The 24,123-nt window shown below is 47.3% G+C and overlaps 1 protein-coding gene across 1 annotated transcript in view; it reads right to left on the bottom strand.

The window, feature by feature from the left end:
- Positions 1 to 22,163, bottom strand: part of LOC126528493 (astacin-like metalloprotease toxin 5) — a 29,265-nt gene extending 7,102 nt beyond the window's left edge. The window contains exons 1-5 of the mRNA XM_050176370.3: positions 21,959 to 22,163; positions 8,208 to 8,278; positions 7,402 to 7,474; positions 3,320 to 3,434; positions 2,177 to 2,352 (exon numbers count right to left, since the gene is read on the bottom strand). Coding sequence (XP_050032327.3) covers positions 2,177 to 2,352; positions 3,320 to 3,434; positions 7,402 to 7,474; positions 8,208 to 8,278; positions 21,959 to 22,067 — 544 coding nt within the window. The 5' untranslated portion in view covers positions 22,068 to 22,163. The remainder of the gene's footprint in view (positions 1 to 2,176; positions 2,353 to 3,319; positions 3,435 to 7,401; positions 7,475 to 8,207; positions 8,279 to 21,958) is intronic.
- Positions 22,164 to 24,123: the final 1,960 nt, after the last annotated feature.

The following is a 24,123-nucleotide window of genomic DNA, read 5'->3' as shown; positions in this document are numbered from 1 at the left end:
GAGAAAGCCGTGTGAAAATTGTATGCGAAGGCCGAACTTGTAAGAGAGTGGTGGAATAATAATAAAAATTAGAGCTCTTAAAACACAAAGGCCGTAGAAGAAGAAACACACACCATGCGCGTAGGGAAGAGCACGTATGGTGTGTGTTTCTTCTTCTACGTCCTTTGTATTTTTAGCGCTCTAAGTTTTCATTGTAATGCGCTATCAACTAGCCCACCTATCCATCCTTTTGTAATGGTGGAAATTCACCAAGTACTAATGCAAGCATGCCGTCTACCTCCATTGTATTTCACGCTTTATGTTAAGGGCTTAGAAAGACAACTGGAACATAGTCAATAATGATTTGATTTATCATACACGCGTAATGGACAAATGGTGCAACAGAAGGTGCCTGCACTGATGTACGCGGACGTCATAGTGCTGCTAGCGGGTAATGCAAGAGATTTGCAGACACTGGCTGATATGTGTGGCAGCGCAACGACAATTCTAGGCCTTATAAATTTCACATGGAGAAATCGGGAATTATTGTCTTTAATGAAGATCATATTTGGTGTCGATTCAACAGCAAGCCGTACCCGTAGTCAATCTATATTAGTATCTCGGCGTATACGTAAACGAGGGAGAGACTTACTCAAGCACCCATCAAAATAATCTAAAAATAAAAGAGAAGCGGAATGCAGCAACAAGGAAACATAGGGCACTTTGGGGCAACGATAAATAGGAGGTGGCGCGTGCAATTTTCTAAAGGAGTCATGGTGCCACTGTTGACGTTCGCAAATGCCATTGTGTGCGTAAAATTGCATAGGGAGAGAGAGAGAGAGGGGGACTCTTTATTAGAAAAACATAGATTTTTGCCTGCGCATATACAACCGCTGGCATGCTACTCTGTACAGGGATGGGGAATGGGATTGAAAGATTCCAGAGGAGAGTGGGAAAAGAAAGAGAATAAAAATAAATATTGCTGGGGTTGGAAGTTAACAAAATATCAGTGGAGCGGTTGGGTTTGGGAGCGCACAACAAAACCACAAATGAGGCAGTGCAGGTTGACATGGGTTGGGCCTCGTTTGAAGTCAGAGAAGTGCAGAGCAAGTTTAGTTTTGAAGACTCAGGAACATGGATCGATATAACTGGGCGGCTAAAGTGCACAAGTATCTGTAGCTAAAAATCTTGACACAGAATAGAGGAAGAAGTGAAGAAAGTTGTCAACCAAGTGCAGGTTAATCGAAAGTGTAGATAGACAACCAGGAGTAATCAGAAAGGAAGTGAGAAGCAGAGACAGCGAATTGGATGCAAAAAAAATGGAAACGAAGAAGACCACGATGATTTACAAGAATGGCAAAAAAGAATTTAGAAGGAAAAATCTGTACAATAAACCGATGGGAAGCGCCTTCCTATTTTAGGATTGATCTGGTTGCGTAAGGACAAAAATATACCGAGTAAATATTCACGGTTAGATAGGACGTGTATGTTGCAGCAAAAATCCGGTGACCACTCAGCACATTCTAATGGAATGCGGGGGGATTCCCCCAGCGAGACGAATACGTAACATACGTATTCGAGCAGTGCTTGAATATAAAATAGAGGGAAGTATCAATTGGTCCGCAGTCGAGATAAACAAGAGACGTTTGGAGTATTGGTGGAAAAAAGTAGGGAAGAGACAAATCTGACTAGATCCAGATAAAGAGGTGTATACAAGAATGTTAGCAGGAAAACATAGATACTATACCTGAGTAACTCAAGCAGGCTAGGCGACGATTTGTCCCCGCCCCATTTCAAAGGGGCTGGCAATAAATCATCATCATCGTAGGCTTCGAGCGCACTTGCCCGTTAAATGTTCTGCCTCTTCCCTCCGTGATCATCTCCCATCATAATCCTCTTCGTTTGGCCTTTTCCCGGTGCAATGTAGCTGGTGACTAGAGGACTGCACCTCAGGCCGACCGACCTCCCTTCTCGGTAACCTTCGGTCCTGTCTACCTGCCTTTACCAAAATGTGTTACATCGTTTTCCTCGTTTGCATATAGCATATTTAATTTTAAACTCTTCCCCCTAGCATTTAGTCTTCAGGCACTGAGACCTGCCCTGTAACGAAACAATGCACTCACCGCGCAACCTGTTACCTAAGTTGAGAGATGATGTGCAACAGTTGGCAGATCTTCGTTCTCGCCCCTGTACATACCTGGCTCCGCGTTCTCCGTGAAGACGTCGATGTATTCGTCCCTGTCCGAACGGGAGTGCTCGTGATCAAAGCCCACCGCGTGCATCAGCTCGTGCACGATGGTGGCCCGGTAGAGACAGCCTGTGCCCAGAGACACCTCCTGAGCGCCGCCCTGGCGCCCAACGAACGAAGTGCAGCTGCGTTGCCCATAAAGAAAGAAATGCTACGCGTTCGCCTTCTGGTATCCCCTCGCCTTGCGAAAGCGTTCTTCACAGCCCTACTAGAAAGACGTTCCGAAAACCCGTTGCGAAACGTCTGAACACGTTGTATGACTTGTAAAGGTAAGGTACGCACACGCTTATGGCGTGGCCATTATTAGCGAACAGGTTAACACAAGCACCTACGTACTTACTGTATGCATTGGGACATTTATACAGGGTGTCGCAGCTAACTTTGGCCAGAGTTGAAAAATATGCGAATTCTACGCAGCCGGAGATAACCAATGTAATGCTTTTTGCCGTCGCTTGGAGACCAGGTGATGGGAACGGAGGATGTTTCGTCTTTTTAAAAGCTAACCTACTTTGCGAATACCGCTCAAAATTTGATAATTTGGAGCAATGAGACACAAACTTCATTATCATGAGAAGTGTCACTTTTATGCGAGACCGAACGTGACAGGGCAATCAGTACAGACGGAACCATCAAATGAAGCTACGCTTTACATTACGTGCTTATCTCGGATACGTCAGTTTCGCTAGTCTATTATTCATGAAATGGCGGTTTTACTTCAGAAATAAAGCAAAAGTAAACTTCGTCCGCTTTTAACATTCTAATAGGTGCAATTTGAAGACTTGTTTTGATATTTATTTGTAGGGTTACAGAAGACTCAATATTTTTTTTTCGAATTCCAAGTTATATTGTAAAGAAGAGCCATCACAACATTCTACTCGCAGTATTCACTCCGATTTTACTTCTTGCGCGAGAATCTTATTACGCTAAGTTCAATGGCCGCATTTGGGCAGTTATCGCGCATTACTGTGTAACGCAGTATAACATGTGTCACTGGTTTACAATTATAACTGCCTCGACAAATGCTTGATTTTATACCGCATAATACACATACCGTGTAAGGTCGCCGCCGAAATATCCAGAACGGTTGCTCACCCGTCTCCGCGCATGATGTACAGGTAGTTCTGATGCCTTCTGCGGGCCACAAACCGCAAGCAGCTTTGAGACTCGATGTCGGCCATTGCCCGCAGAATCTTCTTCGTAGTGCGATCTGCCGATGTGAAAGCAACGTGATTGCACCCACTTCCCCCTGCATAACTTACTCGGCGTTGAACATGCGGAATGGATTAAGAACGAAGCACGGTCTCCATGGTTTAATCAGTTGGTTTGTTTCCCCAAAGCAATCAACGCAATCAATAATGAGCTCGCATAAGCACGAGTGCCTGTTTGCCGTGTCTGGGCAGCACATCGCTAACTCTGAACGGAACCGTCGTGTTTGCCCGAACCAAATAGTCAAATAAAAAAGAAATGCTCAGCTCTTAAAGAAGAACAAAGTAAGCAACTAATGCAACGACACAATAATGAAAATAGGAATACACATGTAAAATAAACATGCACGTGGTAAATACTAAGAAATGGCTGGACAAAAGGAGAAGAGAGGAAAACAAGTCGGCAAAGAATCGCCGCACCGCGCCTAAATTCTCAGAGTACACAATGTAATTCGCTAGAAGGCGTTACAGAGAACACCTAGACGAAGAAGCATGTCAAAGAAACACAGCGCGTATATCTACCTTCGCCTAAGTCCTCCCTGTCAGCAAGTTAAAATGGTTCACCAACTCGCCCAAGTTCACACCCTGTTAAACACAATCCAAGGCTGCGGTTGGCGAGGCGTTTAGTCTAAATCTCACAAACTGCATGCAAAGCAGCAAAAACTCTATACCAGTTGCGTCAGCCAGCTAGCACAAAGAACCGCCGAGAGCTTCTGCACTGCCCACCGCTGACTGTCATGGGCGCGACGTCAACTAACTGAAAGCTTCACGGAACGACCAGTGGCGTAAAATGTAGCTGTCCGCCCTGTTTGGAAACACGCAGCCTGATCTCGCTAATGGGTGGCTAACCGGAGCTTCACTGCATGGGGTTAATGAGACGGAGTACAGCTTTTAAGGAATGCGCGGACCGCTAACAGTTCATTCACGGACTTTTTAGACTACGTAATCAACACTTGTTGCTTTTTTTCACGGTACCATGCGCGCTAGAACCAATGCCAAAATATATATGCGCAATCAAAATAGGGGCCCTATAACGTAAAACTATTCCAATATGTTTCTATTCCAATCTCCTGACGTCAAATTTGCGTAACCACCGACGCAAGCACCGGGCGGTCACCCGCAGGGTTGTCTGAACAGACCAATCAAACGCTCTCCTCATTCATAGGAGGTCACTTTTGTTTGCTTGCAAAACGAATAACATTGCCTACACTGAGCGGCTTGTCGTATCTAATTGGCTGACAAGAGGCGGGGAGAACGCTCAAGTGGAGAGGGATTCACTGGGCAGAGCCCGTGCACTGAAAATCGATAACCGGATGAAGAGGGTGGTGCCGGCGTCTGCGATTGGTCGGCTTTCCCTTACTTAGCTTGTGGTGGCTGGTCGAAAATCACGGCGGCATGCAACGGAAGCTTAAGAATGACGCTAAAACTGACACTCAGCAAAGAAGAGTTGGCAGAATGAGGTGGTAAACGTGCGGAAAGGGCTCGAAAACGTTACATGGCCACGCAAGAAGTTTTATTATACCCAAGTACACCCATGCTCTCCGGCAGGTGCGAGTAGCCAGCGTCTCAGCGATCGACGGCAGCAATCTTTTATTACTTTCGAAACGGGGCAGCCTGCGGCTATCCCGAAGAAAATTCACTTTTGTTCGGCATATTAATGCATCTTTATCGCGTACACGTCACTTTGACGCGGTGAGTTTGTGCGGTTTTGTGACGTCGTGTTACAGGCAGGTGAAGTGGGTGCAGCCCGAAAATTTTTCACCAATAGCCGAGGGTTAATGGCGAAAAGGGGTCGAATCAGAAATAACTGTTTTTCTTTTTTCTTTCAAATCATGCATAATCAGCGTGTACACATCACATCAGATGGGGAGGTATCGCGGTTTTCGTGACGTCGCGTGACAGACAGGTGAAGTGGGCGTGGTCGAAAAAAGTTTTTGACCAATCGTGGAGGGCTGATAGCAGAATTGGAATAGAAAAGTTTGGAATAATTTTACGTTATAGCGCCCTAGCGCCCGTTCACAACTTCAAGATACGTATCTGAGTACTCGTCACCGAATTGGGTTGATTACAAGATGACTCCGTTCTCTTTTCGTGTTTTTATCCTTGTTTTTCGGAAGCCCAGAATACAAGAGGAATGGATTGGAGACTGATCGTGCATGAACGCAATGATCGTCCAAATGTTGCAGCTTTTTCAGTCTGAATAAATAGGAAGAAAATGGCTTCGTTTCTGTGTATATATATATGTATATATATATTTGTGTGTGTGTGTGTGTGTGTGTGTGTGTGTGTGTGTGTTCTCAAATTTTATTCTGTTCAACAAATCCCTATGCATGCGTATTTTGCCGTAAACCATGCTCCATGAAACAAAAAATTACCGACGATTACGTTACTTCCTAATGCGAAATTTCAGCGCAGCAAATAAGCTGTTTCACCTTTTCGATAGATTGAGGCAAAGAAATCGAGCAACACATGTATGCGCTGTCACAGAATTTTTTTTATTTTTCACACGTATTCCTTTAACAAAGACTCCACTAACAGTTCTTGACAGTCATGAAGGAAGCTTTGTGGTCGGAGAAATAGACTGATATATGTTCGACTTGGTACACCAACGCTTGATTCTCAAAGACGAGATCTATACAAGTGCCTCGCGAGGTTGTCACAGCCGTGGGACGCGTTACGAGCGAGAGGAACGGGATGTTCTCCCGCATAAGTGTTAGGAAATTGCTGTTTGTCTTTATGTCAAGCCGCCACCGATCTGGCTCTCTGATTGCCACCGCACAGGGCGAACGGCAGCGGCAATTTCGGCTCGGGCGGTGCACATATACAGATCCGCCGCCACCGATCTGGCTCTCTGATTGCCACCGCACAGGGGTTGCATTGGAGGAGGAGCGAAGAAAGGAATAAAGTTCGAGCCGGCGCTTTGACAACCGGAGACTCGCAGGAAGAGGGGGGAGGGGGGCGGCGTGTACACCCAGCGGCAAACGATGGGGGCAGAAGCGCGCGCAGCAAGCGGACAACACGATAAAGGGAGGAGGGAAGAGATAGCAGCGACTGACTGATGCCGCTGACGCCGATAGTGAGTCAACCCCAGCTGCGGAGTTGGTTTCAGGGACAACGCCGCCGATGCCGACACAAACAATATGATACCCTCGCTTCCGCAGCGCTAAGAACCAGGTCTAGCCGTGGGAAGGTGGTCACGTATTCGTCGACGTGCCGGGGCCTACGTGAAATAACCGGCGCGTCGGCAACTGAAGAGCACCCTATCCGCCACACAAGAACAGGGGGGGGGGGGACCCTTTCCTCCTCTTTCTGCATGGCGGCGACGGTGTTCTATGCAGTCACGTTATCTTGACTCTCTAGCGGCGTCAGCGGCATCCAGCGGTATCAGTCGGTCGCTGCTAGCGCTGGGGGGATGAAAGGGGGGCGGAGCTGGTTACGAGGCCGACGACAACGCCGACGACGACGCGAAACCCAGGAACGGACGCCAAAGAGCTGCGCTCTAAAAAGAACGTTGGAACCTTTCGGTGTCGGTAGTGACCAGTGCGATGACTCCGAAATGCCAGGAGGCCGCACTAAATCGTTCATTGACGCGCAGTGATGGGAGAGCACGAAAGTGTAAAGGACGGTGGCTATAGGTGAAAGGATGACGTTACCTTGAAACTAGTTTATCTAGGGACACTACCCGAGCGTTTCTAGACGCGTGTTATCTGCGTGCACACTATTTCTCCTTCGCAGCAAATGTTGCCTCCCACGCTATGTCGTGCCAACATGTCGACCCCGCGTATTCTTCGACACCATTAGAAGAGCTTCGTTGCCATTGGCTTCAATCCGCCGCTCTTAGGGCAGAACTGCCTGTTTTCAAACGCTGTGGAACAATGAGGTACAAGAACAGAGAAAAGAAAGCACAAAGAGCTTTGAAACAAGCAACTACTAGACCATCATTTACGATATCCCGCCGTCTTCACTCACTGAGTTTAGCGTCGATGACGTAAGGGACGATTCCTCCGGGCCACAGGTCGTCCTTTTCAGTTACTGCATTTCGCTGTGCATGAGAAAATGCAGCCACCAAACAGCGTTAGCAGATGAACGACAATGACGTGCAGGCTTGTACAAACGTACACTCGAACGCGAACGTTTATGGACCGCGAGATCTGCAGGAAGAAGTTGAAGTTCTCCGAACCATCGGAACGGAGCTTGACAGGATTTTCGATCTTTACAAACATAAGCCTCGTATACCTACTAGAGAAAGCTGTCTCTCTTTCGTTTATCCTGCGAATGTGAAACGTGAAATGGAAACAACTTTCCGAAGGAAAAGAGCTAGGTCTCTGTCTGCGACCAAAACGCCGAGCTTTGCCCAGTCCGAAGCCCAAGCTTGGTAATGATTGTGCAGCTGCCCTCGTCCGAGCATGATGCTAGCATTACGATAAGCAATGCCTCATAATCAGATGGTGGTTCCGGCGCCTAAAAGCTCAGATATTATTTGGATTTTTCACTGTTGATTCACTTGAAGTTTTTATCTTGTCCAGAAGCATTTGTCCTGTTTGAAGTGTGCAATAGTTGACAAGACTGAAGTACATGTAGGTGTCATCAGCTTTCGATTTCAATGAACCTGCGATACTTCTTCTTTCCTTGCTTTTTTTTCTGCAACATAAGATAGCTAACAGTGGCAACATGGCGGTCAGAAATAGCCCATGTGATAGCACCACCCCCGTCTGAGAGCAGTGCGGACACTTTTCGTGGAAGGACGTTTGAAAGGGAGCAAAAGCACTACTCACATCAACGGAATTGTTCCGTGGCCGGAGGATATCTCCCTCGAAGTCTCCTGCCCTTTCCAAGGCCAGTACTCCTGCACAATAAAGAATATAACGGTTCTGGTTAGCGCCAGAAAACAGCCCCACATTATGCTTGCTGCCCCCGACACTAAGGCACGGACTGCGCACTCACCGGGGCATAGCGGGAAAGGTGTTAAAGGGGTTGGGACGCCAAATTTTGAGGCTATAAAAAGTATGTTGTAGGCTGCTTCCGCATGCAAGGACACCCACAACGAGGTATTGGACGCTGCAAACATTTCAAAATAATTATAATTCAGCTCCAAAAATTCATTAAAAGCTCCTTCTCGTGGTCGAGACCCATCGCTAGCGCGGCAGTGATGACGTCACAGTGGAGGAACGAAAATATTGACATCATAGCACACTAGCACAAAAACGTGACGTATGATGAGTAGCGATGAAATGCCGACTACGGAGCCTGCTGAGCCGAGCGACCGAGCATAGCCTCCACTATGACCGAGCTACAGGCGTATAGAAATCCTTTCTTTATGCAAAGAAGGGGTTAGGCGTGCTGACACGGACACAAGAGGAGAGATGTACGCAGCACGGACGCCGCACGGCGGCCCGCGAACGGCAAACTGCGTGCGGCGAGTCGCCGTGCCGGTAATGTGGACGGGCCTTTACACGTTGAGTGTAACAATAGCCGGCCGACTCCGAAAGGGGCTAGGATATGCGGCGTTCGTGTTGTCCGCTTCTCTCCTCTTGTGTCCGTGTCCGAACGCAATTGTCCCTTAATTTGCATTATGAATCCTAACCAACTATCTCAGCTTCCTGCCATTCTAAAAATCCTTTCTCTATGCTACAGGCTTCTAGAACACTGTAACCGAGCTAACCCTGGCCCCTGGCTAACCGACACATGCACAGCGCTGTCGCGGAGAGCAGTTGACGTAGCATCTGCCAGTTGCATAGTTCGGCAGCTCGGAGCGGTCTCGTTCGCTTGGCCTTTCTCAATGTGAAGGCCCGTCCACGTTACCGGCACGGAAACTCGCCGCACGCCGTTTGCCGTTCGCCGGCTCCCGTGCGACGGCCGTTTTGCTCGCGAACGGCGAGACTTCCTGGCCTTAGAGAGGACGGGCCCGGGACCCATTTGTGCGGCAGCCGTACGGCGAAGCGGCCAATCAGCAACCGAGGAGTGGTCACTCTGGCACCGACGGCAACCTCACCGCCTCTGATCGTTCGGCGCCGCCGATATCGTCGCTAGGCCTTTTCCGGTTCACTTCAAAGCTAAAGCTTACCGCGCTTCAGAATGAATCACCGACTCTCACAAGCCGCAATAATTTCTTACCGTTATTGTCGCTCTTCGCAATAATTATAATAATCGCGACATGCATTTCGAATCGCCAGTTTACCTCTGCTGGCAGAGCACGCGTATGCGCGAGCAGACGACGCAGCATAGTTTTACGTCACTATTTTTGTGACCCACGTGACCAAGCCGTGTTTCGTTTCCTCTCCTATGACGTCATAGCATCACCGGGAGCCCAAAAACCGAAACCGAAATCGCTCGGTATAATAATGCTATTATTAAATTATTTATCGGGTACATATGAATCCCGCGGTGTGTATCGTGCTTCCTGAAGCAGTACGAAACGCTTGAATTGAAGAACGCATGAACGAAAATTTTCATGTCTCCACCCCTTTAAGAAATGTCACATACTTTAAGAATTATCTTTGGTGGTTACAGCAAACGTCTAGCTCGCATGAAAGCGAAGCTTTTCATGCGAGCTCTTCCGGGCTTTGCTGAGCGTGGCTGCTGATCTCTCGCCGAATATCTCAGCCACGGGGTGGAATTACCTAACGAATCGGCTTATCTGGAACCCAAGCTCCGCTACCTCTACGGATGTGCCGATGACCGGGCTTTGTTCTGTGCGCAATCACACATTGAAACCACAAATGGTACTTAATTATCCTCACTTAAACAAGTATATGCCTTCTAGCGCATACTTGCTTTAATTAAGTGAAACATTTTAAGCCTTTATTACTGTAATGTGCTGCGTCTGCTCAGACGGCTTCACAACGAGTACGGTGGACCGATGCTGAAGACTGTGTACTAGTAAACTGCAATGACCACGCAGACAGCGTGGCGGAAAGTGGGACGACCTCGGGGAAAGCAAGCCTCTGTGATCGGCCACCAAATTGAAAAATTATACAAGCTGCATTAGTAAATTACGCGTCTTCAATACAACAAAGGCCACCCTTACTGTGAAAAGAGGTCGGTAGGCTGGGAAAGAGTAAAAACAAAAACAAAAAAAACGAGAGACGGGTGGCGAACACCACCTCGAAATTCCCTAGCCATCTCGCCGTGACGTCATACATTTTTTACGGCATCTGCTGGGCCTTAGTTATTTTTCTATCGATAATTTGGACTGGAATTGTACTCTAGAGGATCCATGACGATAGCAGGACAACTACATGAGGAATGTGACATGACGACGAGTGTATTGCGACAATGCGAGGTGTTTAGGTATTTCGGTATTTTTTACTGTCTCAAAAACCACTCTAATGCGGAAGAAACACTTAGAAATCCGTGACGTCACTGTGACGTATACCCGCGCTGGGATCTCGACGCCAAATTTAAAAAATATGGAACCTCTACTATTTTGTCTCCTGCTCGCCAACCTGTTACGGTAAAAGTAGCTAAGAAATAGAGTTCTAAAATAATACTTTGTTTATTTGCGGTGGCTTATTGTTCCTTTTCTGTGTGCCTATCTAAAATAGACTTGTCAATTAAGCAGAGCCAATCTACTAATACTTACGATTTGCATTTGAGGGGCAGTTATCAAAGCCCCTGGGGAAGAGGGCAAGAAAGCGCCTTGTAATCGTACGCCTTGCCGATCAAGAGGACACAATCCGCCAGCACTTTTTGATGTTATCGCCGAACCTTGGGTGTGGGCTCGTCAGTGAGAACCACTGTTTAGCATATATGATAATAAACGTAAGAAACAGATGATAATAAATGTAGTGAGTATAACAATCGTGGAACAAAGACAAAATGCACCGGTGGCATAAACGACCACCACTGGGGAGTGTGTCAGGCGCCAATTAATTGACACACAAAATTATACGGATTGCTCGTAAGGGGGGTATCATGGACGCTGGCTTATTTTGCAGATGCTTACATTATTGCTAAGCGACTTGACCTTGTGTGGTGTTACATTATTGCGGATACATTACTCTTACGTCGTGCAGATGCATTCTTTACGTTTCGTATCTGCCATGTCAAGCTTTCGGAAAGTTCTCCTGCATAGAAGCAATATACGCCCATGAATTCAGTCGACATATTTACTTCTTGAGCGAAGTGAATGGCGCTCACTATTTTACAATCAATTCTCAATTGTACTTCCCAATCAAGACGTTGGTAAGTGCACTTTGGGAAGCAGCAACACTAGCAGCAGTATCAGGACGTAGCAATTATAAAGTAGGCTCTCAATTGTCAGCACCGTGACAATGCCGGTGAGAGCTGTCTGATTGCGCTTGACGTTGGTCATCATAGTAAAGGGAACTAATTAAAGGGGGTCAAATCGAAGAACAGACATCTTGGCGAAGTTGATCTCTCTCTCTCTCTTTCTCTAGGCAAGTGTGTGTGTGTGTGTGTGTGTGTGTGTGTGTGTGTGTGTGTGTGTGTGTGTGTGTGTGTGTGTGTGTGTGTGTGTGTGTGTGTGCGTGTGTGTGTTTGTGTGTGTGCGTGTGTGTGCGTGTGCGTGTGTGCGTGCGTGCGTGCGTGCCCTTTGTCGCTTCTGTAGAAGCTTTGGATAATTTCACAGCGATTAGTGCCCGCATCTTGTACATCAGCTATCGTGCTTATCTCGATCTGCACGTTGTCAATTCTCGATTTGGTCAAAGTTTCTAGCGTACTGAGCACGCGCAGGCAGAATGGAAGACATAGAAGTGCACTCGTAATCACCATCCATCGCATCAGCAGTACTCGAGCTGCGCGATAAGGTTAAAGTTCTGAGAACAAAGAGAAAAGAACCACCTGATAGTTTCATGCCACATGAGACAACTCGATGTGCGCACATCGGTCACGATAACGTAACGCACAAAACCGGTTCGGGTAACGGTGACAATAGCGCCATTACCTTTCGCGACAGGGAGAAAGAGAGCGTGCCGCATCTATCGGAGGCGGCGTTTCTTGAAACCCCAGCGATTGCTCTCCACCTCTATTACATCCTGCTTTCGAGCACAATGTGGCGGGTACGATTGCCAGCCGCGTTCTGGTGAGACTGGTTTGACCCGCGGGTTGCTTTAGGACGTTCGAACATATAGTATGTTACTTAATACATATACATACCTGCCAAGTCTCCCCATATTTCTGAGAGACTCCTAAATTCAGTCTAATTCTCCCGATAGTATGTACATGATCAGAAATTTTCGAATAACTGTACCAACCCCATCGAAAAATATATTCGTCATGCAGCTCCATCGTAATTGTCGTTATGCGCTAGGTAGCTAGGCCAAGTCAGACTTCAATCCAAGCCATTAGTTTGCAGGCAGTACTGGCCTAACTTCAGAGCGTCACATCGAGACATGCACTAACGAAGGCGCTTGAAGCAAAGGTATAACATGCGTTGCATATTAACTACTATCCTTGAGTCAGCTTCGCCGCAGTATGTTTTTGTTAGGCAATGAAGTATATCAAGAATCCGAAGGGGCCACAGCCATGGGGCATAATACATGTTCCTTAATTCCATTGTCTCCGGTCACCGTACAAGCGCCGATACGTCTAATAACTTTACTGGCAGCAATTCAGGGCTGTTTCTTACGTAGCTGTGATCCAGAAACAAAAATTAGCGAATTTTATTTTTCGTGGGAACATCAGAACGTACGGGAACGGCGAAGAGCTCAGCATAACTAGTGAACTTTACAAGTTATTAGTGGTGCATTGTTACCAAAAGCGCAATAAACTGGGTCCGATACTGACTCAAGAAGTACACTGTAAAAATGTTTACAGCCTTAAGGGCGTTTTCTTGCCGCACTGGCAACTGCGTAATCGTTAGAACCTTACAAAAATTTATAAAAGACTTCAACAGAGCTCTAGCTAGACGTGCGATGACAAAATACGTAGTTGAAAACTATGTAATCATTCTGACAGCCTTGGGCGCACAGAAATATCCGACAGGAGAGTTAAATATCTCTCCCTGTGAAGTTCTCTTGTCAGATATTTGTTTGCGCCAAGGCTGTCAGAATGATAACCTAGCTTCCAACTACGTATTTTGTCGTCGCACGTCTAGCTATAGAGCTCGGTTGTCGGTTTTTATAAATTTTTGCAAGGCCCTAACAGTGAAGGTGTTAACAGTGCGAGAAGAAAACACGCTTACGGGTTTGAACACTTTCACAGTGTAGGGGCTGAATCTTAGCGCCCTTGCACTCCTTCGGGAATATAAAATCCATTGGTTAACACTTTGGGTAAATATTACCTAATCATCGCACTATTCAAGAATATACACAATCTCATTGCAATTAATGTGTTTGACAAGGTATGCCTTTACAATTCCAATAACACTATGTTTGCTTTAAAGTGTACAGTAACTATAGGAAACACAGGGCCCAATTTGCAGCTGTAGCATATTAGAATAGCCTGCCTAACGATTTATAACAATGTCTATCCTGTGTTATATTTAAGAAAAGATCTAATCATGTTTCTAATAGAATGTTGAGGTCAGGGTTCTTGGGTTTACTAGTGCTGTTTTGCTGTATGTGAATTATGTTTAATAGTTGTACTCACTAGTCGCTGCTAATGTGTAATCCATGTCGCTTACTCAATTCTCTTCATGCACCTCAAAACGGGAGGTCCCCTTGCATCCTAGAGCTACGTGACGTCCTCCTGTATATTCAACCCAATATGAACCACCTTTGTGAATAATATACGTTCTTTTGATTGACTTTTTTTTTTCTCTTCACTGCTCCTATGTGTATAACAAACAGGCTACAGTCTGCACAATGCATGTTGGCAACAATTAAACAAGATAACCGTACAAAGAAAAAGTACGAAAAAACAAAATAGTTTTATCACACTCATAATATGTTTTCGCAGTGTTTTTTTTTTTTTCATTGCGGCCCTATTTGTAGCACGTTGGCTACAAACGACGTCCATGACGAGAATAAATCATTACTTCAAGGTCAGCGGTTTGCTCCTCGTCATTCTTATGCCTACATTGCCACCCACTCTACCATGCTGTTCTTTATAACGAATAGTTCAACGTGGAAAGTCCGCAGCAACTTTTTCTGCTCCGCAAGAGAAAACAACGGCCACCGCAACATAAGGAGACGTAGGGTGCGGAAGTAACTCTGCAAAAGCGTGCTGAAAACTGCTCTTCCTGAGCAATCTCATTTTACCTTGCGTGGCGCAAACATGCCACACAGCAATAGTGACGCAATGGTGTCGCTTAAAATGAACACTCTTACTGGTAACAAACGAGGCGGCGGGATAGGGGAAAGGTACTGTTAGAAGGCTGGGTTCGGTCGTCGGGCCACCAATTTGTGGGAGGTGGCAAGAAAAGGTAGCCGCCGTAGCCACGATTTATTTAGGCAGGCCAGCCATGGTGCCGCGCGACCTCGGCAGCGGGAAGCTACCGCGGCCGCTCCATTCGAGCGCGCTAGCGTGTTCTATTCTCGCGGTACCTGCATGTGCGTCCATCTTCTTCGCCTGCTTTGGAGGCGATACTCGCGCCGCTACAATGCAATGCCTCCGAGGTTCCACCAAGTTAAGTCTTGCTATATCAAGCGATTGGTGGCCATTAGCAAGTACAGCCAAACGTGACTACTTGCTCCACAAACCGGAGCCCCTGCGGGAGCACTGAGGTCTGCACGTTCGCGCACAGAGCCGCTCTACGTCTGAATTTGTCAAGGGGGGTCTCTGACTCTTCGACGAGCTCTGGGCGTCCCATCAAGTAATGTTTCACGTCCCCGTTGTCGCGACATAGCGAACGCGTTGGCGACTACAAAAGGGCAGAAAAGCGAGTTGGAGCGGACTTACAGCTAGTACACTAGAACCACCAGAGGAAGATAAAAAAGGCAATAAACTGACGACACATGCGCTGTCCTGGCTCTCTACTATGGTGCTCTCATACACCGGTGATGCTTACATTCCTATCTTGTGTCACCATGCTGCAGTTCGAGCTGACAGGGCACAAATGCGTTGTAGTGGGGACGCTTTTGGTCGGAGTCCCTTGGTCACCCGGGAATGTTAAGGTCATGGGCGTCTTGCGCTGGAGTTTGAGGTATAGTAGCGGCGCCTGGTGGCGACGCGGGAAACGACATCTGGGTCGTACCAGCTTGGGTCGTATTGAGCCCCGGCTGTGGCGAAGCACGTTTCTAGGCCGAGTTTTGCGTCGATTCGCACTTTTTTTTCTGCCCTGTTGCGAGTGCGAAAAGGCTCGTCACTTCTCACAGACCACGTCGACCACGCTGCGAGCTGGTCGCAGCCTATAGTTTAACGAAAACGGACTCTCCGTGTGCCGTGGGACGTAATGCTGGAAGCAGAAGGAATCGGCGACGCCGATCCGGAGGGACCTAGCTCAGCATCGAAAAAGCGTCACCGTCGATACTGCTCCGTCGTGGGCTGCCATGAACAAGAAGGCCTGAATCCCAACATCCGATTCTATCGTTTCCCTTCAAGGCCTCACGAAGCGGAGCGTCGGGCGCGCTGTATAACTGCAGTTCGTCGCGCTCGGTAAGCGAAACTTCGCGCCATGCTGACTGCTTCACCTGTCTTGAAGCTTGCTTGATTATAGATCTGCGTTCTAAAATTCGGTCTTTTGCACCTACAGTCCCGACGGCAGACCGACATAGCAGCAGGCATGGCTGGTGATTCACGATTCGAAACCCGGCCACAGCGACAATTAACAATTCGACCGGTGCGAAGTGGTGAAGTGCCCAGGTGTGTGCAAATGACCACAAATGGCCGGGCTGATTCGCTGACAATTCACTACCCCACTAAGAGCAGCACAGGTTAGAGAGTTAAATGTGCTCATACTTGACCTCAAGCCAGCATGTTGAGGCAACGCAGCCAGATAGTATTGATTACAGCAGATCGATTTTCGAGCGTTGTCATTAAAAACTACATCAAGCGAGCAGCGCACGAGCTCGCGCTGCAGCGCGATTTGCACGTACGTGCGAGCTCATATGCATTGCATCAGTTATTACCAGTTACTGAAAGGGACAGATGGCCGCTATTACAACGCAGGCATAACTACTTGTTTAGCGGCATGCAGTCAACAAAGATTGCAGGAGACCCGCCGTTTCGCGGCATGTCGAAAGACCGCTGCCGTCGCGGCGCGTGCCGTCGTGTGCTCGAGCAGTTCCGTACACATGATGTCTGCTTATCGCTGCTGTGGATTCATTTATAGCAATCATTTCCTCGCGTTTGTGCGCCTGAATCTAGCAGCGTGCAAACCTTACCTGAAGTTCCACTTCGTACGCGACTCGCTTCACTTGCGATTGACACCGGGCTAAAACTTCGCCGCTTAATTCTTGAACGGCATACACGTATTCGGCACTGCATAATTTCTTGCCTTTACGCAGCGTGCCACTCCTGAAAAAATCTTCGGGGCCCGATATTCGCTGCAGGCCGTGATACAATACAACCGAAAGTGGCGGGTCCATATTGTAAACGTGCTTTCCGAAGCAGACGACCGAGCTTGGTACGACCCATTTTAGGACAGAGGGCGCTTTTTAGCACCTTTTTCGCAGCGCCCCCTGGGCAATGCAAGAGCTCCATTGTGCAGCCTGATGCAGGTAACTCACTTGGGTTTAAATCTAGAATCCAAGTGCCTTACATATGCCGGCGCGTTGGATGTACAACTGGCCATCATAATTGATGACAGTTCAATAAAGATAAAAATCTAAAAGCGTTAAAATATTATCGATGTTAAAACCGACAGAATTCAGAAAATTCAGTTCTCCGAAATCTTGTATCCTTTTATCCACAGCGCACACTAAACCATCGCACGGCACATTCTCTGCATCTATCGAAAATGCGGTTAGTGCAGTCCTCGATGTGCAATCGTATGAAAACGCTCGAAAGGCGCCTGTGCACCTCCAATCATAAATCTCGTTTCACTGAGTGCACGCGGAACGTTATCTATCAGATAACGCCGAGCTGCGGAAAAACTTATCTAGGAAAACGGGACAGTTTTTCAATGCCAGAGCTCGTCAGCACAGCAGTGACGTGAACAATGGCTATGGAAGTCATTTAGGGGACATTGCGACAAGACTTCGTGCGCTCCTATATTTGAAAAGACAAAATTCATAAGAAAAGAAAAAAGCAAGAGGGAAAGAGAAATAATAGACGCATATCACATTCGAAAGCGGGGAGATAAACGTGTAAGCGCTCGCTCTCTTTCTTTGTAGGAGAAAGAAATAGCTTTTTTTGCACGAGAGATTGTGATGTCTTTAATTTTGCAGATGTATATGTGACTTGCGTACGCATGAGGGAAAAGGTATAATATGGCTCGAGAACTTCAAGTAAACTTCCACTTGCCAGTCAGCGCTTGTCTGTGGTATTTGTTTCGTCGTGTCCTTGTATTATTCGCGCTGTTCAACCTCAGTTCTAAATAGTTTCGTCCATTGTTATGACTGGCAATTTTGCGTTGCTTCCTACTTTCGTCTGCGGAGGTGCCGGCTACTCTGTGAGCTTCATAGCAAGAGTACTACTGCGCGACCCGAGTGGTGGGCAAAAATTATGTGTTATCTAAGATTACGGAGCATGTTACAGGAGAAAATTTCAACGAAGCACGAGGAATATACGCCTCGTGAACCACCTATAGAGGCGCCACTGACGGCCACCTAGCGGGCGCTTCCAACAGTACGCGCGGGAACAGTAGCAGACGACAACGCTTTGCAGCAAGGGTGGCTGAAGTTCGCGGCTGCGATTTCTCCTTTGTTCGGGCGCCACACTGCTTCTTCTGCGGTGACAGCTGTAGGGAAGACGCTGACCTCTGTGGGAGCGGGTATGAACACGATGTTACCGGTGTTGGCGGCAGCATGGTCCACATACGTGCCAGGTGCGTCCCGCAGACAAACGCTATGAACCCCATTTACATGAAGTGGAGCTCATGTTAACTAGCTGATAAATTTTGTTGAGTAATGCGATGTCTCGATAGTTTTCTTTTTCTTTTTATTCTGCCCTTGCCGTAATCCTGCTTCTGTACACCAATAATAAGCACCAGTCGTTAGTGCAGACTTATATCGAACAAATCCACATGGTGCGATGTCTACATATGCCGTTGTGATTTTTCTGGTGATGAATACATGTGACATGGCCGAATAAGTGCAGTCAAAGTCGGCCCAAGAAGAGTAATTGCGAGTTTATTGATGGAAACGCGTGCACTACTCAACGAAGTCACCAAACGCACGGGTTATTAAAAGCGCGTGTTAGCGCTGTACCGCCGATGCAATTCTGATGCATACGCCGATGAACTGCCGTTCCCGCTGCTGTTCTTGTAATTTTAAATTCTCCAAGAGAGCTGCTTGGAAGCGTACAAAGATAGTCTGACTAACTTCTCAGTACTTTTTTTTTAATGTTACGCGAGAGAGCTGCTACATTTAAACGCAGAGCAGCGCTAGTCAAAGAAGATCAGTGCTGGCGGCAAGGCTGGGTTTAGTCCTCTGCGTCGTAAGCATAATACCAAAGAATTCAGTTAAGTACACAATTCACATGCAAGAAGGGACTACGTTGTGAAACAAACAATTACTCGGTGTGTTAAGTCTGCTCGGACAGCATCGAGGTGTGACGACTTCCCAAACGTGACGCGAACTTTTCAGCGAAAAATGGAACAATATACCATATGTAGCAACTATATTAGCAATTCTCGCCCAGAACTACCTATTTTCTAAATAGATTTCCCAAAAAAACACAATATCTAAGATGCCCTCGGGCGAAAAGAATAAAGCTGTTGCTTTATTATAAAGAATAAAGCACTTTCATGGTATCATTCCGATAAGACACAGCGTGACTTATACCCTTTACAAACGAGGCAGGGTGAAAATCTCGCAGCTCTAAAGAATCAAGAAGAGTTATGCATGGAGCAACTAGCAACAGTTAAACATGTGCGCAGCCACGCATAAAATAGATGTAAAAACATGAAGTGCGCGACAGCTGGTGCGAGGATTTACCGGGCCACATTAAACCAACAATTTCAGTTCTTGCGACACCACCAAAATGTTGGAAGTCGACTTGATTCCCAAGATGGGAACAAAAAAACTGGCTCTCCTGCAATCGAGAATGCATGTAGGCATGAAATGGCAGCCGGCAAATCAGATTGCTTGGAGACGACAGCAGCCACAATCTTAAAACGGGTGTAGTGCACGTTCGCAACGGCACACCCCACCACACCGCACCGCCCCGTACTGTGCACTGGCCCGTATAGATGCTGCCCAGCTAGAAGGAGAAAAGCGGCTGAAGGCGGCCCGACATGAAGCGAAGGACGCCAGGGTGACCGAGTGCACTGCCCAGCTAGAAGAAAAGCGCCTGAAGGATGCGCAACCAAACGTCGTAGCGAATCTCGATTCTTGCTCCGCGATCTCGACGCAAGAGGTCACGTCTTGGGCCGCCACAGCGCAAAGGGCTGACTTTACGGAGCGTTCGCTTGACAAGGCTGGGTGCGTGACGTAGTGCTCTTTCCAAACATCTTCCTTCCTCCATGAAGGCGGAGCAGCGCTTCCAGACGCGTCCGGCGCCGCACCATACACCAGCTCGGCGAGCGCAGTAGATGCGCTGCAAATTCCACTACCAAGAAATGAAGCGTATGGTGCCCTGTATCTCCCTTTTGGACGCCACTATTGGAAATTAAAAATAGTTTTAGCGTACTAGAAGTTGCACCTTGAGCGATACTGTGAACAAACATTAGGAAGAACTCGGAAGCGATATTTCTTGTAATTTGTTTGGGAGTAACTAGCGTATGTGATGTACAAAATGTGTGAATGTGGTGTGTGTGTGTGTGGGGGGGGGGACCTCGCGTTGTTGTCTCAACTTGCCCGGATCTTCAACTTGTCCGGATGTTCTCGCTTGAGTGGCCGGGTAACTGCGCTGGCTATGGGCTCAAGGTCACTCGAACGACGCCGACAACCGGAGCTACAAGCATTTCACGCTTGAAACTGACTTCGCATCGCCAACTCATCGGTGTTCGGATCTCGTGGATGCCTATAGTGTCAAAACTCTGCACTGTGTCAAGGCCGTACTCATTCCCCTCACTCACGGGGCGCAGTAGACCGGTCTCAGCCTGAGATATACCGGCTTCGGTACCCGCCTATGGCGGCCGCACTCCAATTTTAGCGGAACGCAAGAAACGTTCGTGCACTTAGGTTCACGAGAACGTTCTATAGAACTCGCCACGAGACTATTAATTCATAGCCCTTCGCTACATCGTCTGTCATTGCATTTGCTGTTTCATTGTGGTCAGGCACGCACGCGTTACAGAACAAAAGTAACCGATTACAATTACTTCTTTCTAAACGTGTTTGATTACCGTTACCAATTACTGCGCCAGGAAAGTAATTCAGCAATTACTTTAGCATTACTTTCCTCCTTACAATTATTAGAACGAGCTGGTCTCGCTCTTTCAATGCGTCCTGCGCAGCCCTTCAGATGTTCATCTTCGCTAAGAATGGCTTTTCAACATTATCTTGTGCAAGCTAGATTTAAAGCTATTTGAAGTTACACTGAACACTAGCTCTTTGTGTAGGCTGTAGATAAGGGCTATGTTGTAACGTACAAGCACCTTGCGCACAAGATTGTGGTCACTTAGTGCCGCGATGTTGAGGCCTGGTTTCTCTATGAAGCGCAGCGCTTCATTGCAACTGGAGCTAAGTGAAGGCGCCCCCGATAGGCGAGTAAAAAAAATGAAAAGTTGTCCATTGTTGATTCCCTGCCATTAAGGTCCGAAGTAGCCTCGGCTATCGAGCCATAGTAGCGCGTTTCAGTTTGTCTGCCAACACCTCGTGAACCTCCTAACACCGTCTTTCACAATCGTTAGCCATTTAGACCTAAACGAATAATCGTAGTATGCCAGCGAGCGTTCACGTTTGCAATGCAGTTTAATGTAAAGCTGGCAATTATTCAGCCCTAAAGGTACAGTTCGTGGGTTGGAATTGCGAGACTGGATGTATGAGTCAAGTGTCACACCGAAACAAACGCTTTTAACGGCCAAAATAATTCTGTCTACATTACAGAAATCACTGGATGCACTAAGCGAAGGAGAATTGAGAAGCAGTTGTTACTGCCCATGAAGCCCGCTTAAAAGCATTTCCAGGAAAGAGAGAGAAAGAAAGAGAAATTTATTCTAAGTGAAAAGCTCAGAGACCGGACTTCCAAAGCAGGTGTGTAAATCTGAAAGCCGGCCATGTGCAGGTGATCGTGGAGAAACGGCACAATTGCGGGAAGGGAGTAAACCATGTACACGTTTTCATCCCTTCGGACACAGTAGTCCCCACAGATTTTAAGCGCTTAAAGCTGCGTAACGAGTTAGAGCTTGTTTCTTCAAAAATGCAACTGGTTACATGCAATCGGTTGCTGGAAAAAGTCATTGAATTTTAGTGAGCGTTACCTAATAAAGAAGGGAATCGTTAAATTACAAAGACTGCGCAGAGACGCGTAATTGCTTACAGGCGAATCGTTACATGCAATTTGTTACGTGCAAGTCCGGTCGGGAAGTTGTATTTTGTGCATCGAAAAGCCCATCAATCACTACGCCAATAATTACCGGGATGCTTCCATTGAGCCGCCGGCCGAGGCACAGCAGCCCCCTGCGACTTCCATGGCGCCGACGAGAGTGTCAGCCAGAGAACGCTCCACGAGAGTGCGACGCGCATGATGCCGATGCTCTGTGGTCGCTTCGGAAGCGCCTAAGGCTTCTTATTTGAACTCGCAATGACGCACACCGCTTCGAGTTAGGCTGGCACGCCGAAGCTTGCTCGCCGCGATTAGATAACGCACACGCACACTTTCCGGGGCTTGGTGGTCTTTGGTTCGTGTTACGCCAAAAGACAAAGGAACGTGATCGAGGGTGTTACGCACCGCACTGTTCCGATAAGAATATACGACACGGAGCCCCTCTGTCTTTGTGTATAGGTGCAGCTACTCCTAGCAGGAACACGAGTGCCCATGGCAGCGCTACGTTGAACACCACTGCCCGCAGACGAATCCCTTTGATTGCGCCTGCAGCGCAAGACTTAATGAGGCGCCGGAGGGGGGGCACTCCGCCGAGCGATTCCATGGGCTCCGCGTTTCCACTAGCAGTGGTCGCGCCTGTACATCTGCTCTTTTCGCGGGATGATTGCATTTATGGACAGTATAATCACACCTCAAGCTGTTGCAGTTCTGCTCTCTTTACTAGATCACCTTGGAATCTAAATGGGGGCGTTTTGTGTACTGACCTCACGCGCTTATGGGACTGTGGCTGCGTTATTCGAGGACATTTTGGTCAAAATCTGGCGCTTCTTACTCTCAGAGACTTCAGGGGAAGGCGTAAACGGTATTATATCACGGCTCATGCTGAAGAACAGCGCCGCGAAAGAAAGAAAGAAAGATTCAAAGGAAGAGAAATGAATTAGACTACGAAAGAGGAGGGAAAATAGGAAAGAGAGAAAACAAGAAGAAGGAAGGAAGGAAGAGAGAAAGAATAAATGAGAGAAAGGAAGAAAGAGCGCACGTAAGAAGAAACCAAGAAACGAAGGAATAAATGAAAAAGAAAGAACGTGTTTACATGGTGAGAGTTGCTGGGAACTATTGTGATCCAGAGCCTGAATGTCCAACGAGGCCGACGGGTGAATATTAAGCGGGAGCCAATGTCCGACGGGTCACATGACTGGCGAGGCTAAATGTTCGACAAGACATAATATTCAACGAAAACGGAAAGTATAGCTACACTGAATGTCAAACCGAGACCATGACGTGGAATGCCCAGCGAGACGGAATGTACAACTAAAACAAGTGAATGCATCGGTTTTCTAGAGTATCGAATGCCTCCGCTTTGCCGGGAGTACCCAATGATGCGATCTCGAACGGGTGAGATGGGTCTTCACCGCAATAATCAGGAAACGACGACGAAACCGGGAATCATGATGATGAAAAAAAGTTGAAAATATTGTATTTATTTCATTGGTACATGGTTGTGACCATCAGAGCAGGATTGGCCACCCTGGTGCAGTACTTGGCCACAACCTCCTATATGAATACAACAATCGAACCCCGGCCCTCAGTCCCCAGCAGCCGCGAAGCAACTGACCACGGCGGCGGTCAGATCTGTGACGCTGCAGAGGGTGCTAAGAATACCTGGCTCCGGACAGGCCGCCATTGGAATCTGAACCTGGCAACGTTTAACGTTAGAACGCTATCTAGTGAGGCGAGTCTAGCAGTGTTATTGGAGGAATTAGAGGGTAGTAAATGGGATATAATAGGGCTCAGTGAGGTTAGGAGGACAAAAGAAGCATATACAGTGCTAAAAAGCGGGCATGTACTGTGTTACCGGGGCTTAGCGGAGAGACGAGAACTAGGAGTCGGATTCCTGATTAATAAGGAAATAGCTGGTAACATACAGGAATTCTATAGCATTAACGAGAGGATGGCATGTCTTGTTGTGAAACTTAATAAGAGGTACAAAATGAAGGTTGTACAGGTCTACGCTCCTACATCTAGTCATGATGACCAGGAAGTCGAAAGCTTTTATGAAGACGTAGAATCGGCGATGGGTAAAGTCAAAACAAAATACACTATACTGATGGGCGACTTCAATGCCAGGGTAGGCAAGAAGCAGGCTGGAGACAAGTCAGTGGGGGAATATGGCATAGGCTCTAGGAATAGCAGAGGAGAATTATTAGTAGAGTTTGCAGAACAGAATAATATGCGTATAATGAATACCTTTTTCCG

The sequence above is a fragment of the Dermacentor andersoni genome, chromosome 9, assembly GCF_023375885.2.
Source record: "Dermacentor andersoni chromosome 9, qqDerAnde1_hic_scaffold, whole genome shotgun sequence".
Taxonomy (NCBI): Eukaryota; Metazoa; Arthropoda; class Arachnida; order Ixodida; family Ixodidae; genus Dermacentor; species Dermacentor andersoni.
This window is presented reverse-complemented; position numbering and strand designations above follow the sequence as displayed.